This window comes from Felis catus, chromosome A3 (genome assembly GCF_018350175.1).
Source record: "Felis catus isolate Fca126 chromosome A3, F.catus_Fca126_mat1.0, whole genome shotgun sequence".
In the NCBI taxonomy this organism is placed as follows: Eukaryota; Metazoa; Chordata; class Mammalia; order Carnivora; family Felidae; genus Felis; species Felis catus.
The window spans coordinates 132,084,746-132,101,686 of NC_058370.1; the positions used below are offsets into that span (position 1 = coordinate 132,084,746).

General features: G+C 37.7%; 1 protein-coding gene across 5 annotated transcripts in view; it reads left to right on the forward strand.

The window, feature by feature from the left end:
- The window catches only part of ROCK2 (Rho associated coiled-coil containing protein kinase 2), a 136,226-nt gene that overhangs the window by 59,439 nt on the left and 59,846 nt on the right, over positions 1-16,941 (forward strand). For all 5 annotated transcript variants that reach the window (XM_023252105.2, XM_006930517.5, XM_023252107.2 and 2 more), the window contains exon 4: positions 13,280-13,417. In XM_023252105.2, coding sequence (XP_023107873.1) covers positions 13,280-13,417 — 138 coding nt within the window. The remainder of the gene's footprint in view (positions 1-13,279; positions 13,418-16,941) is intronic.

Sequence of the window (16,941 nt, forward strand, 5' to 3'; positions counted from 1 at the left end):
TTTCTTCTTTTATATTATTTTTAAAGACAGGGTTTTGTGAAATATTACCAACAGCCCCTGAGTCGATGTTATTTTTCTGCCCAGCCATGCCAGAATTAGTTTTGTGAGCTTGGTCAAATCCTTCCATCTCCGAAAACCCTCAGTGTCTTCACCTGTAAAAGGAGGTAATTGTGAACTGATACCCCATGTTTCTTGTAACTCTGAAACACTGAGATTTAGAATCAGGCCAGTGTGGTTTCATACATGACCTTTCCAGCCGTTAATATTCCACAAGAACTATTGTGTTTTTATTTAATATGTTCAGATTAATAACATTTATCCTTCCTTAACAGATTTTATTTGGATAATATGAGAAACATTGTAATAACTGAAAGCCATAAGAATAACTGAAAGTACATATGAAATTTATCTTTGCAGATGAAAGTGGTACCAACTGGAAATAATAAATGTTTGTAATAAGTGTCATTTGTATTAATGAGGAACTGTAATAATATTCCTGTTTTGTCACTCGAATACGAAATTCCACTCTTTTTGTCCTTACAAATTATTGTCTTTGATTAAATTATGGGGTCAAATTCTGTCTTTTGCTCAGTAGTGTTCTTCTGTTTTTTGTTGGAGCATGAGAAAAACACTGATCACTGTGTGTTAGCATAATTTCTTTAGGAACAAATCACTTTTGCTTCTCTTTCCTTCTTTTTTTGATAGGTTTATTGAACTTGTAGATCAGGGTAGTGTAATAGGTGTGATGTATATCTATAAGATATTTGAAAAGGTTTGTTATGCTTGAAGAGGATATGGAGAAATGCCAATGAATAAGCATATGGATAGACAGTTTTATAATTTCATAGACATATAATTTAATAGACAGCTAATTTAATAGCTGTATCCTAAGGAGACTGAGGAAGGCATGAATTGTACCTTGGACAGAGATCCCCAGGGACATATTTTAGAGTTCTCTCTTCTCCTATTCACCACTTTATTAATAAGGCATTTATTGTATGGGGGCAGTGGTGACGTGGTGAATAATTTTGCAAATGAGTTAAAACTGAAGTATGAGGATGATTTCAGATGATAAGTCAAAATCCAGAAATCATTAGTTGGGAAGGCCATTGGCCAATAAAAGTGAAATTTAACCAGAATAAAGAACTGTACTTAGATGTGAAGAACTCAAGAAATAGATTCCTTAACAGTAATTGTAAATTAAAGAACAATTTTCCTTGAATGTAAACCAAGCAAGAGTCGTTGGTGATGTGGCTGTCCAAAATAGTAAAGGAAGTTTGGATTGCTTTGATATAGGTGTTGTGTTCTCTCTTTTGAGATGATTGGGCCATAATGGAATACTCATTCTCTGTGCACTGTTGCCCTGTCTTAAAAGGCATGTTGGTAAAGGGTATTCAAGGGATGGAACGCTCAGGGACTTGAAATGATGCCATCTGAGGTGTGGTTGAAGGGATTGAGAAGTTAATTTGGAGTAGATTTGAGGAGTGGGTTGCCTTGGAAGGTAATGTGCTTTTTGTTTGTTTTGTTTTGAGTCTGTGAAAGTGGTGTAACTTCGGCTAATAGAATGCGTTTGGAGGGGGGAGCGGGGGCGGGGGGAGGGTCAGAGATTAGATTACATGGTAGTTGAGTTATGACAGGTCCTGTAAGATAGTGGAAAATATAAAGTACTTGAATCTTATCTCTGCCTTGGCCTAACTCAAAGATTATAGTGAGTATAGACAAGTTTCTCAATCTCTCTGAGTTCCAAACTATAGAATACCTGTGTCATGGGTTTGTTATAGGGGATTAAGTGAATTAAAAATAAATAAGCCTGGGGAGCCTGGGGGGCTCAGTTGGTTAAGTGTCAGACTTTGGCTCTGACACTCACCACTTGTGAGTTCGAGCCCCGCATCAGGCTCTGTGCTGACAGTTCAGAGCCTGGAGCCTGCTTCAGATTCTGTGTCTGTCTCTTTCTTTGCCCCTCCCCAGCTCACACTCGATCTCTCTCTCTCTCTCTCTCTCTCTCTCTCTCTCTCTCTCTCTCTCTCTCTCTCTCTCTCCCTCTCTCTCCCTCTCTCTCCCTCTCTCTCTCTCCCTCCCTCCCTCCCTCTCTCCCTCTGTCTCTCTCTCTCTTCCTCCCTCTCTCCTTCCCTCCTCTCCCTCTCCCTCTTTCTCTCTCAAAAATAAATACACACTAAATAAAATTAAAAAAAAAGTAGGCCTAGTTATAGTGTTCCCTGTTAGCCACTGTTAAAATTATTGCCTATTTGATACATAAATTCATGATACAAGTATTTGAAAGAAATACATTGTTTCTTCATATTCAGGATTCAGTGTAGATAAGAGAGAATAGAATTTGGAATTCTGTTTTTGAAGGAAATGTGACAGATTTTGGCTTGTCATGTTTCTGTGGCAGGGTAGTCGTTGTTCTGTGTTGGGTTAGTTTGATAATTCAAATTCAATACGTTCAAGAAAGGAAAGGAAAAGAAGAGGGTTTTATTTTTGTTGTTAACTTTCCATTCCAAATTTTATTTTCTATAAAACAAATTCACATGTTTTTAAAAATGAGAAACACTTTAACATTCCATTAATCTGCTGACCTGACCTAAGAACTTGGAGCTTGTTTGCTTTGGCGTTAGCTCTTTGTCCTGTTACCTTTGGCAGGGAGTCTTGAAAAGAAGGATAAGATTCAAAATGAAAAGTCCAAGTGCTTCTTCCATCATCTTTTGAAGTCGATTTGCATGTGTTAGATAAATTAGTTTGACAGCTGTGTAGGCAGTATTCCACATTTGGCACATCTTTATGATTATGTTTTTCTAGTCATCCAAAGAAAGTTTTACAATAGTAGGTGCAGATTTGTCTTATGGAATACTTTTTTTGGTCAGGTTAAAAATATATTACCACAGAGGGCCCACTAGTCCGTTTCCACAAAGAAAATTCTCGTTGTAAAAGTAACTTTAGTGTGCCACAGCAACTATACTGTAGTATTTAAGAGCTAGAGTCAGACTGCTTGCACTTGACTTCTGACTTGCTGACTAGCTGTCTGTGCAGACACGTTGCTTAATCACTCTCTGCCTCAGTTTCTGGTCTGCTAAGTGAAGATAACAGTAACATTTAAACCCCATAGCATTAGTGGAAGAAGTATATGTAATTAAATTTGGAACAGTTTCTTAGAATATAGTAAGTGCTTAGTAAATATTAGCAGTTAATTGCCACACATGAAATGGTTCATGTATCCTTCCATCAATGAAGTGTTTAATCAGGATCTGTTTTGCTTCAGGAGCTTTGCTAGCTTCTAAAGTTGCGATAACATAGCCTCAATCTTTCTAAAAGTGGTACTTCTGTGGAAGAGATAAGGAATTTTACTTTAAATAAGTGAAGTATTTTCAAATTATAAATACGATGAAGGAAAAGATCTGGATGTTATGAGAGAGAATAACGGAGGGATGTGCTTAATTCAGGTAGGGTTGTTAGGAAAGACCTCACTGTGAGAAAATGACATTTGAGTTAGATGTAAAGAAGTTAGGCACATGAAGAAGAGGGACTGGGGTGGGAGTCAAGATACAGAGGGAATAGCATGTAAGAATGCCATGAGTCAAGAAAGTACGGGGGTGCCTGGGTGGCTCAGTCGGTTAAGTATCTGACTCTTGAGTTTGGCTCAAGTCGTGATCTCATGGTTCGTGAGTTCGAACCCTGCATCGGGCTCTGAGCTGACAGTGTGGAACCTGCTTGGGATTCTCTCTCTTCCTCCTCCCCCTCCTCCCTCGCTCACACACACTCTCTCAAAATAAATAAACTTTAATAAAAAAAAAAAAAGAGGAGGTGCTCAGTCATTTAATTTATTGGAGCCTAAATTTCCTCACCTGAAAAAGGCATTTATTTATAGATTGAAAAGTTCTATAATTCTAGGTGGGCAGAATTGGTTACTGTCTTTTTTCTCTCATCTACAGAGGTGATGTATATTTATGTTTTTATATCATGAAAAGTCTGTAACATGGGTGATCTTATCTGATACCACTGTTTTTAGATTCTACTGTTTAGGTCATTTATCACATCTCATTTTTATGGAAAATAATAATATTCTGTATATTAGGTTGATTAAGAGCAATACTTCGGAAGAATAGTCAGAGTCAACTACTTTTGTTTCTATTCTATCATGTGTAGATTTTCTGTCATCAAAGCTTTAATTTCCTTATCTCGGAGTAGCAGTAATAATAGAACATACAAGAAATTTTTTGAGGACTAAATTAAGCTCTACACGTGTGGTACTTACCAGGGAGGGATCTGGCACATTGTAGGTAGTAAGTAAATACTGTCTGTTGTCACTTTTGCCAGTTTCTAAGGATTTATAAATTTAAATGTTTTACTCTTTTAAAATATTTTTTAATGTTTTTTTTGGAGGGGGGGAGAGAGAGAGAGAGAGAGAGAGAGCAAGAGCGAGCATGCATGAGCTAGTGGGGGTGGGAGTGGTAGTGGCAGAGAGAGAGGGGGTGGGGGAGGGAGGGAGGGAGGGAGGGAGACCAAGAACCCGTAGCAGGCTCCGTGCTGTCAGCGCAGAGCCCCACTCGGTGCTCAAACTTATGAACCGTGAGATCATGACCTGAGCCGAAGTTGTATGCTTAACCGACTGAGCCGCCCAGGCGCCCCTAAATGTTTTAATGGTAAATGAATAATCCGAAGTGTTGCTCTAAATTTTATATGTATTTATGTGTGTTGGTTTGCTAGAGCCACCCTAACAAAAAGCACCTACTGTGACTTAACCAACAAAACTTAATTTTCTCACCGTCTGGAGGCTACAAGTTCAACATCAGGGTGTTGGCAGGTTTGGTTTCTCCCGAGGTGCCTCTCCTTGGCGTGTGGATGGCGCTGCCTTGTTGTGTCGTCACATTGTCTTTCCTTTGTGCTTGCTTGTGCCTCCTGTGTCACTGTGTGTCCTAATTGCCTGTTCTTAGAAGGACACCAGTCAGATTGGATTAGGACCTACCCTGATAGCCTCTGTTAACTTACTTGCCTCTCTATAGGCTCTGTCTCCAAATACAGTCACATGCTGAGGTGCTAGAGGTTGGCTTTCAAAATATGGGGGGTCAGAAGGAGACAGCACACAGTTCATCCCATAACAGCATGTGTATGTGTGTTGGGATGAATGTTTCAGTGAAATTACCTTTTTGAACAGGTATGCATGCTTATTTCTTTGTTTACAGTTACATAGGACATAATCTACTTTTCTCTGAAAAAGAAAGGTATGAATTCTAGCCTGGCAAATGTCTTCTTAAGGTACATAGTCAGTCTTCATCTCTGGTAATAGAATATACACTGTTCTTTAGTATTCCTTTGTTAATTGATCAGTAAATGTTTATTTAATGTCAGGTAACCATTATAAGCTTTGGCAATACGTCGTATAGGTAAACTACTCAGACAAGGCACCTGCATTCATGGAGCTTTTATTTTGAGCTGGCCACTATTATAGTGTCAAAAAGAAATAGTGGCCTAGCTTCTAAAAGAGAGTTCGAAGTTAACCTTCTTAAATGTAATGCATGTATCTTAGGAATTACCTATTTATGATTCTTTATTGGGGAAATGTATAAAAAGTTTTCCTGTTCAATAATGGAAATATGTTTAGCATTTAAAAAAAAAATCTTTTATGTTTATTTTCGATAGAGAGAGAGAGAGAGAGAGAGAGTGTGTGTGAGTGGGGGAGGGACAGAGAGAGAGGGAGACACAGAATCCCAAGCAGGCTCCAGGCTCCTGGCTCCCAAGGTGTCAGCCCAGCGCCTGATGTGGCACTTGACCCCATGAATTGCGACATCATGACCTGAGCTGAACTTGGCCGTTCAACCAACTGAGTGACCCAGGCGCCCTTAGCATTTTTGTTTTTGAAGTTGTATCTTATTTTGGAGTTCGGGGCCACATGTTTAGTTGGTTTTGTGATGTTGCCTGCTCACTTTTCTTAAGAAAAGTATTCATTAAATTTTTCCTGTGGTTTTATTTAAAACTACACAACTAATATATGAATGCATTCTTGCTCTCAAAGGTCTAAATTGCTTAGAATTGGGTAGAATAAAATGTGAAAATCTCCTTTTATCATGTCTTCTCTTTATTTCATTTTCAAACGTAAAGGTAACTAGCCTGTTGGTATTCTTTTAGTGCTTTGATAGTTGGAAACATTGGGAACTGATACAAAACTAGGACCAAATTATTTTCAGTGGGTATTTATATTTTATTGTAATTGTTTTCATTCTAGAAAAGTTAAAACCTTTCCCTATTGAGTTATAAAAATTGCATCAATGCCGATTATTCTTCCTTAAAAATAAAAATTCTTTTATTTATGTGACAAATACGTTTCTAGTAGAAGTGAGATAGCATTATGCTTTTTAAAATCACTGATTGTCCCACTACTGGGAGATCACTACTTTTATTATTTTGATGTATGGCTTTCTCACTTCTGTTTCTTCTAAAGATTTGTGTAATGTATGAGTGTATTATATGTGTATTAAGGAATCATATACATGGTTTTGTAATTTGTGGTTTTTTAATGTAATATTAAATAATAACACACACTTTTATAGCAGTTACATTCCAGGCAGGCTTCTAAGCAACTTCTGTATAGTAACCAGTCTTCCTTCACAACACTCCTTCAGATAGATGTTATTACTATCATGCCCATTTGGCAGAGAGGGAAATTCAGACAGGATGAATAACCTGCTGAAGTTCACATAACTACTAAGTGGTTGAACTGAGACTCGAACCTAGGTAGAGGACTCCAGAGTCTGTTTTCTTTGTTGGATGGTCATAATCATTTTTCTGTGCCAGAAATAGAGACTTTGTGTAACCTTACTGGTTGCACGGTGTTTTCTCTTACTCAGTCTCTCACTAGTATTCTGCTCTCCTTTCTTGAAATACCACTTCTTCCGGTGTTCCTGGCTCTTCCGAAGTTTCCTTAGTGGTTCATTCTCCACCTGACTTGTAAATATCGTAGTTCCAAAGACCAGGCTCTTGTTTCTTTGATCTGCATTCTCTCCTGAGGTGCGTTCATCCTATTCCTGTGACTTTAAATATAGTCCATATGATGTCAAGGCTCAGATTCATACCTGCTATTCATCATTTTCTTGTTTGCTCTCCACTCCTATCCGTGGTGGCTTATTTGATATCTCCATTAAGACGTGTCACATGTAAGGGGCGCCTGGGTGGCTCAGTCGGTTGGGCATCCGACTTCGGCTCAGGTCATGATCTCAGTGGTTCGTGGGCTCAAGCCCCGCGTCAGGTTCTGTGATGACAGCTTGGAGCCTGGAGCCTGTTTCGGATTCTGTGTCTCCCTCTTCTCTGCCCCGCCCCCTCTTGCTCTGTCTCTCAAAAATGAATAAACGTTAAAAAAAAAAAAAAAGATGTGTCACATCTGAAACATGTAAAATTAGAATGCTTGATTCCCTCTCTAACTTTTCCACAAAGTTGTAGCCCATCTTAATTAATGACTCCACTATTAATCCAATTGCTCAAGCCAAAAATTGGAAGTCATTGATTTCTCTTTTCTTCATTTTAAGAAATTTAACTTGTTAGTGAGTCCTACTCATAACGTTTCTCCAGCCTAATTTTTTTGGTTCACTGTCATCACTGTCATCCAAGACACCCTTTGATTTCTAGTCAGGTATGAGTATCTCCTTAGTATTTTCTTTTGTTTTCCACTGCTGTAATAATGTTTCCCCATTGTACAGTTGATTTTTGGATTGGCAAGTGCTGATGGAGAAACTATCAAGACCGTGCTTATTAAATCTGTAATTCATGCTGTTCAGGCTCAGCTGGACCCACATTACTATTTGACTTTTTTTTTTTTTTCCCATTCTTCATATTCTTGTATTTTCATGTATCACTCCTATCTTAACCCCCATTTTGGGTATGGGTGTAGTAGAATCAGTTAGGGGCTTTTCTAACATGTTTTCTGTTTTCTTTCTGACATACATAAAAGGTGGGAAACACAGATCTGATTTGCCTAATATAAACTGCTGTCAGTTTGACCTTTTTAAAATGTATTTATTGTATCTCTCATTTGCGTTTCATGGCTCCCTTAACTACTAAATGAAGCATGAAGTCTTCATCCTGGCCTTCTTGGCCCTTTTTTAAGATGTCACTAATTTTGTTTTTGAAATCTCATTTTCCATTATGCTGTTCATCCTGGGCATGCTACTCATTTCAGAGCATGTTCCTTATTTTCTTGTCTCTTTCTTCAATCATGTTTCACTGTCTTTCTCTGTGTTCATTTTGAAAGAAAACTTTTTCCTGTTCTCCTTCTTCCTACCCTTTATCTGAGTGTGATATTTCCTGTGCATCTTTTAATTCCATAAATTTATGTAATTTACCATATTATGCCTTGTGCTGTAGTTTATATGTTTGTTTCTTTGAATCCTTTTATATGTTGCTTTGAGAGTAGGAATCGTATCTTTCAGATACTTTTGGCATTCCCATCTGGGGCTCATAGCCACTTATACGAAAATAGTTTGCCTATAATCTGGAGAGATTATGTTTAGTCAAGTACACAGTTTAGGAAGAATGTGTGTAGAACAGCAAGGAAAAAGGGAGAGCCCTCACCATGTGGCCATTTGTCAGTTCGGCTGTAGACATTGGTAAGCAATATGTGTGTGCAGCCAGATCATATTTGTGATTGGATTTTTCTTGTCTTTTTATATCCTGTACAACACAGACCCTGAAACATAGAAAGTGTTTACTGAAGTGAATTAATTGTGATCTTTCATGATCCCTGGGCTGAGAGGCTTCCTGGGATCCAGTGTGCTTCAGGGATACAGATGATCAGTGACGGGACTCAAGGCAGATGTGAGATGAGGATCTTCTTTTTTTCCCTTCCCACTGGCTTGCTTTTAATTTAATTGGTTTAAACTAAGCTTTTAAAGTAGAATCAACCAGAAGGAAAGAGTATAAGGGAAATGATTTTCTAACACTTGTCACGTTAACTCAAATTTTTACTTCCTTTTTTGGAGTGAATTTGCTGGTTACAAGGTTATTTCTGAGTTGGCAAGAATTATCTCCTTCCCTCCGTGTTTTTGTGATTCCTGTATTCCCTCATTCAGTCTTGGCTGCCACAACCAGACCAGACAAAAGCATGAAGACGCTCTTTTTGCATTTTTAGTGGGAACCTTAGCAACACAAACTAACTGCTCCAGGTCTGTCAAACTGGATTGTCTTATTAAAATAATCTAGTGTAATTTTTGATACATAGATTTTTAAAGTTTATTATTTACTTTGAGGGAGAGAGAATCCCAGGCAAGCTTTGCACTGTCTGTACAGAGCCTGATGTGGGGCTTGAACCCATGTGCTGCGAGATCATGACCTTAGCCAAAATCAAGAGTTGAACACTTAACTGACTGAGCCACCCAGGAGCCCCAGTTGTAATTTTTTTATATTAAAAATCAATTTGTGGGGCACCTGAGTGGCTCAGTCGGTTAAGTGACCGACTTCAGCTCAGGTCATGATCTCGCGGTTTGTGAGTTTGAGCCCCACATCAGGCTCTGTGCCGACAGCTCAGAGTCTGGAGCTGCTTCAGATTCTGCGTCTCCCTATCTCTCTACCCCTCCCTTGCTCATGTTCTGTCTCTCAATAACAAATAAACGCTTAAAAAAAAAAAATCAATTTGAAAACCTCAAATGAGGCATTTTGTTAAGAATGATTTTTGAGGGGCACCTGGGTGGCTCAGTTGGTTAGGCGTCTGACTTCAGCTCAGGTCATGATCTCATGGTTCGTGGGTCCGAGACCCATGCTGGGCTCTGTACTGACAGCTTGGAGCCTGGAGCCTGCTTCAGTTTCTGTGTCTCCCTCTCTCTTTCTACCTCTCCCCCACTTATGCTCTGTCTCTCAAAAATGAATAAACATAAAAAAAATTTTAGAAACAACAAAACAGAATGTCTTTTGAAAGTTTTTGTCCGCAAATGTTCCATGAGATCTAGGTCCATTTCAGGATTTTCCAAACATGTCTTGTTTCTAGTACATTTAGGAATGTTTCATCTACCTAAAAGTTTTTTTTTAAGAAGTACATATTTGCTGTAGAAGATACAAATAAGCAAATATAAGAGTATAGAAGTCACCTAGAATTCCATCAGTTGAGATAAAACCAGTGTTCACTCTTTCACCTGTTTTTAGTGTGTTTTATATTATATATAGAGAGAAAGGGGGAGAAAGTGCATGAGAGCGAGAATCATTTAGATAGTGCTTTTGTACTTATGTACTTTTGAAATTGAAAATGAGGAATATAAACATCATTTCTCTAACAAATAGAAACATTGGAATAAGAGCAACTATTTTGTCTGTCAGGTAAAGGTTCATAATAGAGTGAACATGGTAGTGTTAGCTAACATTTTTATAACATTTTTATAGAGTATATTCTGTGTGCTAATAAGTATTTCTATTCATAATCTCATTTTGTCTTTGCAACAGTTCCGTGAGATTCTTACGTAGATGAAGTCATTGAAACTTAGAGGGGTTAAGTAAGTTGGCCACATAGTTCACAAATAGTTAGGATTTTTGCAAAGGTTTGTTGACATCTAAATCCTTGCTTTTAAGCAGTACTCTGTACAGTGTGGTAATGAATGGCTACTATATCTGACTGTTTATCCATCCATATTGAATAGAGAAGGAACAAAGGGGAGTGTACAGAGATGCTGAGGGAGATTATAATAGAATCTTTCAGAAAGAGACATCCTCAGAAGGAAGATCAGTGGAAACCAGCTTTCCTAAAGTAACAGCGCTTTATTGTAGTTCGCTGTCATACTAGTGCTAATGAATTTTCAAAGTATGAGATAGCTGTTTGGCATGAATACAACTATTGCCTCTTAATGTTTGTTCTATAGATCAAGTCAAAGGCTACAAGCTGGTGGTTCCTGACTCTTGTGTTACGAGCCAGTTAAGTGTTCTATCATAGTAATTTAAATGAAACTCAGGCCTCATTAACTAGAGCATCTAAGCAAAATAGTTTTTATTTATTAAAAATTTTGGGGCGCCTGGGTGGCGCAGTCGGTTAAGCGTCCGACTTCAGCCAGGTCACGATCTCGCGGTCCGTGAGTTCGAGCCCCACGTCAGGCTCTGGGCTGATGGCTCAGAGCCTGGAGCCTGTTTCCAATTCTGTGTCTCCCTCTCTCTCTGCCCCTCCCCCGTTCATGCTCTGTCTCTCTCTGTCCCAAAAATAAATAAACGTTGAAAAAAAAAAAAATTTAAAAATTTTATAGCTTTCAGGGATAGCCTGGGTGGCTCGGTTAAGCGGCCGACTTCGGCTCAGGGCGTGATCTCGCAGTTTGTGAGTTCGAGCCCCGCACTGGGCTCTGCTGACAGCTCAGAGCCTGGAGCCTGCTTCAGATTCTCAGTTTCCCTCTTTCTCTGCCCCTCCCCCACTCGTGCCCTGTCTCTCTCTCTCTCCCTCTCTCAAAAATAAACACTTAAATTTTTTTTTAAAAATGTAAAGCTTTCATATAGAAATAGATATAATTTTGTTGAGTTTGCTGAATTGCATATTCAGCATTTTGCCAACCACCAGGCAGCCCCACAAATGAAAGTTTATACTCTGACTAAAGGAGTTTATGAAGCAGACATGTAACTAGATTGTTGTAAGTGCTGTGGAAGCACAGAGAGGGAATAGTTTTGCATAAAGAATCGGCGAAAGTAAAGTGAATAAGTCTGTTTCTCATCTTCAGAGAATTATACCTATGTCGTATAAATTTTTGTGTATTTGAATGAATGGTCTTTTTGTTCCTGGTTTGTTTTGGTTCAGTATAAAACATTAAAAATATTTAACTATTTTCTATCAGCTGACAAAGAGGTTTTAGTTTCTGGTCATAGCTTTGCTTTACAAAATTTTTAAAACTCTTGTCACGGTACGAGTCCAGCATAAGTAATATCACGGTATAAAGTGATTGCGTGACCCTTAATGTTTAATGGATTACTTTTTCTTTTCTTTTTTTTTTTTTTTCCCAACGTTTTTTATTTTATTTTTGGGACAGAGAGACAGAGCATGAACGGGGGAGGGGCAGAGAGAGAGGGAGACACAGAATCGGAAACAGGCTCCAGGCTCCGAGCCATCAGCCCAGAGCCTGACAGCGGGGCTCGAACTCACGGACCGCGAGATCGTGACCTGGCTGAAGTCGGACGCTTAACCGACTGCGCCACCCAGGCGCCCCTGGATTACTTTTTCTAATGAAGTTAGGAAGCATTCAAAATCTGATTTGTTCTTAGAATAAATGAAGATTTGAAGAGTGACATAAATATAGAAGCAATCTCTTTCTAATAATCTTTTATTTTATTTTTTAAATGTTAATTTGCCTATTTTTGAGAGACAGCGAGTGTGGGAGGGTCAGAGAGAGAGAGAGGGAGAGAGAGAATCCCAAGCAGGCTCCACACTGTCAGCTCAGAGCCCAACATGTGGGGCTCGATCCCACCAAATGCGGGATCATGACCTGAGCCCACATCAAGAGTTGGACGCTTAACGGATTAAGACACCCAGGTTGCCCATGCTCCTCTAATAATATTGTAAACATTTTTTTTTTTTTAAAGCAACATTTAACAGCGTTGTTGGAATTTGCTTTGAGATAGTTTGCTAATCTGATACAAATCAATTAAAAATCTGGTCTATCTGCTGTGGAAGGGATTTCTGGTTTTCAGATGAGGATCCTTTGTGCCCTAATCCCCTGCCCACCGCCCATGTTTTCATATTGCTTTCACATGTGTTTATTTTCAGCATTCTATAAATGTCCTAACACTCTCAAAAAGAAGGAATTGTGTTTCCAGTTTAGTAATTTAATATAGAAGATAGATATAATGTGTGGCCCTCATCATAAATTTGACCCTTGGCATATAGGATTCTTTTTATGTAAAATTAAAATATGTCAAGATTCTTCAAATTTTAAAATATTTTAAAATGAGAAGTGATGTAACTTAATACAAAAACCTTTGTAATCGTGACTTTTGATTAAGCAGTGTTCATTCTGGGGTGAATTTCTTTATATCCATAGTGATATTTTGTTTACTTATTATATCAAATATTGAGAGGGGATGTTAAAATTTCCAACTTATGGATTTGGATTTGTCTGTTTCTTTCTTTAGTTCTGTCAGTTTTTGGTTCCTGAATTTTAAAGCTTATTTATTAGATGCATACATATTTAGAATTTTTATGCCTTTCTGGTGAATTATACTCCTTTTATCTGAATTATTCCCCATTTTTTTCTTTGAAAGTCTTTAATAATAGAATAATAGTATGATCTGTTCACCTTTCTCTCATAAAATTATTTTTGTGTTTTTAAAAAATCCATAGGTTCGTCATAAGGCATCACAGAAGGTTTATGCTATGAAGCTTCTTAGTAAGTTTGAAATGATAAAAAGATCAGATTCTGCTTTTTTCTGGGAAGAGAGAGATATTATGGCCTTTGCCAACAGTCCCTGGGTGGTTCAGGTAAGCCTACAAACTTTTCTAAGTTTATTTCCTTTTTTTGTAAGTGCTTATTATCCATGAGATGTGATTTTGTATGTTGAAAGTCCTGTATCTCACTCCTGTAGTAACAGTGCTGTCATTTTTAATAAGATCTGATTCGATATGCTTGTTTAATGTTCCTAAATAGTATGTCATACAGACATGACATGTAATTCTTAAATTGGTGTGTGAAATCAAGTATTATTTGCAACTTTTTAGAAATTCCTTTATGAAGAATTAGATCGGTTACCAGTGTGCCGTTATTCCCTGCCTACACTTTCTCACGATTTACATAATAGGAACAAGAACCAGCCTGTCTCAAAAAAACCCAAAACTTCCTACAGTAAAAATCTTGAAAATCCTCCGAGTCCTTTATATATTACCTACTGTGCACGACAGCATTGTGCTTCCTGAGTCAGCGTCTTGTTTGTGAAGTGAGGAATTTATAATTGTATTTTGCCTCCTTTTCAATTTTATCCCTTATTAGCTTTGCTTCTCTAAAGATGTTTTTATATTAATATCTAATTCTGCAACCATTTTGAACGAGTATCACGAGTAAGATTAGCTATGTACGAATGCTTGTTCAGAATGCTTACTAAATGATTTGGGAGTTTGATACCTTGCTTGTGGAAGGCAATTTGCGGGTAAAAAATTTTGCCACGTGAATGACGATGTAATTTAAAAGCTCATTACTATTGCTTTTTTAACGGTGTTGAGCTTCAGTGCTTTCTCTCCACTTAATTTCTGTTATTGTAGCTAGTGAATAGACATTCTTATATGTGTACCGAAAACTAAAATTTTTGTAGCAAATCGTGTATCATAATAATTTACTTAAGGAATGATGGTAATAAATTATTCCACTGTTAGCTTTAAATTGCTTTCATAGTAACAGAATCATTGCTGTTTCTAGTTCTGATCTTTAATGTTGCTAAGTGGACCCTTATAAAATGTTCATTGAGATAAAGAGTTAATGGGTCTGTGGACGCCAGTCGGTAGTGAAACATTGTACAACTGAGAAAGTAACATAAGTCTGGCTTTCATTTGTTTATCTCTATGATAAAGGATGTTCCGTGCACCATTATATGTTTGAAATGTGTGATTTTGTGTGAAAACTTGTAAAAATGACTGACTTATTTCTGTTTATTGATTTAATTTTATTATTCAGTGATTTTCAATATATTTACAGAGTTTCGGTACATTTATAGAACATTTTTGTATCTCAGAAAGAAACCCTGAAACAATTGGCAGTTTTTCCCCAATCCACCCTGACTCTTAACTCCTGGCAACCACTAATCTGCTTTCTAGGTCTGTGATTTGCCTATTTTGGGTGTTTCGTATAAAGGAGATTATACAGTATGTGGTCTTTTGTGATACCTTCTTTCGCTTAGCATAATGTTTTTAATGTTCGTTCATGAATAGCATGTGTCAGCCCTCCGTTTCTTTTTGTGGCTGAATAATCATCAATTGTGTGGATATCCCACATTTTAGTCACTCATCAGTTAATGGACACTTTGGTTGTTTTTACTTTTTGTCTGTTGTGAATAGTGCTGTTATGAACTCTTTCATGCGGATTTTGGTGCATATGTTCACACATTTCTGTTAGGAACCTACCTTGCAGTAAAATGAATGGGTCATAGCATATACTGTAATCAATTTTAGCAGATTATTTCCCAGTGCTTATTTAGCAGATTATTTCTCAGTGCTTATTTTTTCATGACTCTTCAATATTTAATTGTATGAAGGTCCCCATACTTTGTTACTATACTCTTGTTGGCAAGGGCTTTAAGAATTTTTCTTCTATAAATTATGATACACCATATGTTTTTGGCCCATCTCTATTTCTTAATATATATTCTTAGTGTGATTTGAATTTAATAGAGGAATATTGGCATATTTTAAAAAACTTACTCCCTTGCTGACATAGAAGACTTTTTAATGCCATCTCTTATATACAGTTCACTGTGTTCTTTGGCTGTCTTTCTAATGTCCATGTTTATGGTGAACACTCCCTTATTTTTCTTTATAGTTTTATACAGCTGAGTAGGTGTGTACCCTTAAGTACTTCAGTTTACTTTTAGCTTTTTTAAATTTAAGTTTAGGTATCTCTTTTAAAGTTTCTCAATCTAGGGTTTCCCTCCTCTTCTTTTGTCTCATCAGTTTATTTGTGGAAGAAACCTGGATTTTGCTGCTTTTGTCTTTGTGTAGTTTAACTTTGTAAGTTGGTAATTGGATATAGAGGATCAGAATCAGGTATGATTTTGGAGAGGGTGGCAGGGCAACTTCATGGGCAGTGTTTTTTTTTTCTGTTAGGCTAATGTCTGGTTTCTCTCTGTTGTTTTACCAGCTACTTGTGCTTAATGCCTAGGTCCGTTAATTTATTAAGGATTTCAGAATGGTGATGCTCCAATTCAGTCATGCCTTTTTTTTTACCCTCCGAGTCATTCTTTTTTTACTATGTTGACTGGAATAGTTCTATAAAGAAAAATATTCCCCCATTTACTGTTTGGTTACCTAGTAGTATAATTTCTGGGTAGAGAAGGACAGGAAGGACAGGATAAATCCTTTATTTTTTTCCTTATATTTACCAGTTTTCAAAATAAAGGATTAGTTTCCTTTTATTCTCTAAAGGTGAACAACTTTGGGGGTGATGTATCAGTTTGAACTCAGTCTTAAAACCTGTTTGATGTTTCAGTCCTTTGAATATCTTATTGATGCTCAAAGTTTGACACCTTTGTCCTGTTCAGGTTGGTTCCTGAGTCCTTTACCTTCCCTTCCCCTCCCTTCCCCTCCCTTCCCCTCCCTTCCCCTCCCCCCCTCCCTCCCCCCTCCCCCTCCCCTCCTCTCCTCTCCCCCCTCCCCTCCCCTCTTTTTTCCTTTCCTTTCTTTTCTTTATTTAAATTTTTTTTTTTTTTTAGTGTTTATTTTTGAGAGAGATAGAGAGATAGAGCACAAGTCGGGGAAGGGCAGAGAGAGAGAGGGAGACAAAGAATCCAAAGTAGGCTCCAGCCTCTGAGCTGTCCAGCATAGACCGCAATGTGGGGCTCAAACTGAAGAACCACAAAATCAGGACCTGAGCTCAAGTTAGAGGTGCAACCGACTGAGCCACCCAGACACCCCAGTTCCTGAGTCCTTTTGCTGTAAATTTAGCCGTCTTTGATAGCTTGCTATTTGATATTGTGGGAAGTTCCAGACCAATCTTGTACATTTTCTGTCCTTGATGTGGAATTAATCATGCTTACACCTCCATCTTTTAATACATGGATGAATATTTCTTTAGACTAGATCCCTGGCATTGGATTTGCTAGGTCATATGGTGTGCACATTTGACACTTTGGTAGATGGTGCCAAATTACCGTATAAAAAAAGGTTTGTATGAGTTTATATTACTCTAATTATTTAACATTTTTATTTCACTGCGTTTTAGCCAATACTGGAAATTGTAGTTATTTAAAATTTGTATTAGTCATATCCTCAAGAAAAAAAGATGTAATTGTGTTAAGCTGCAT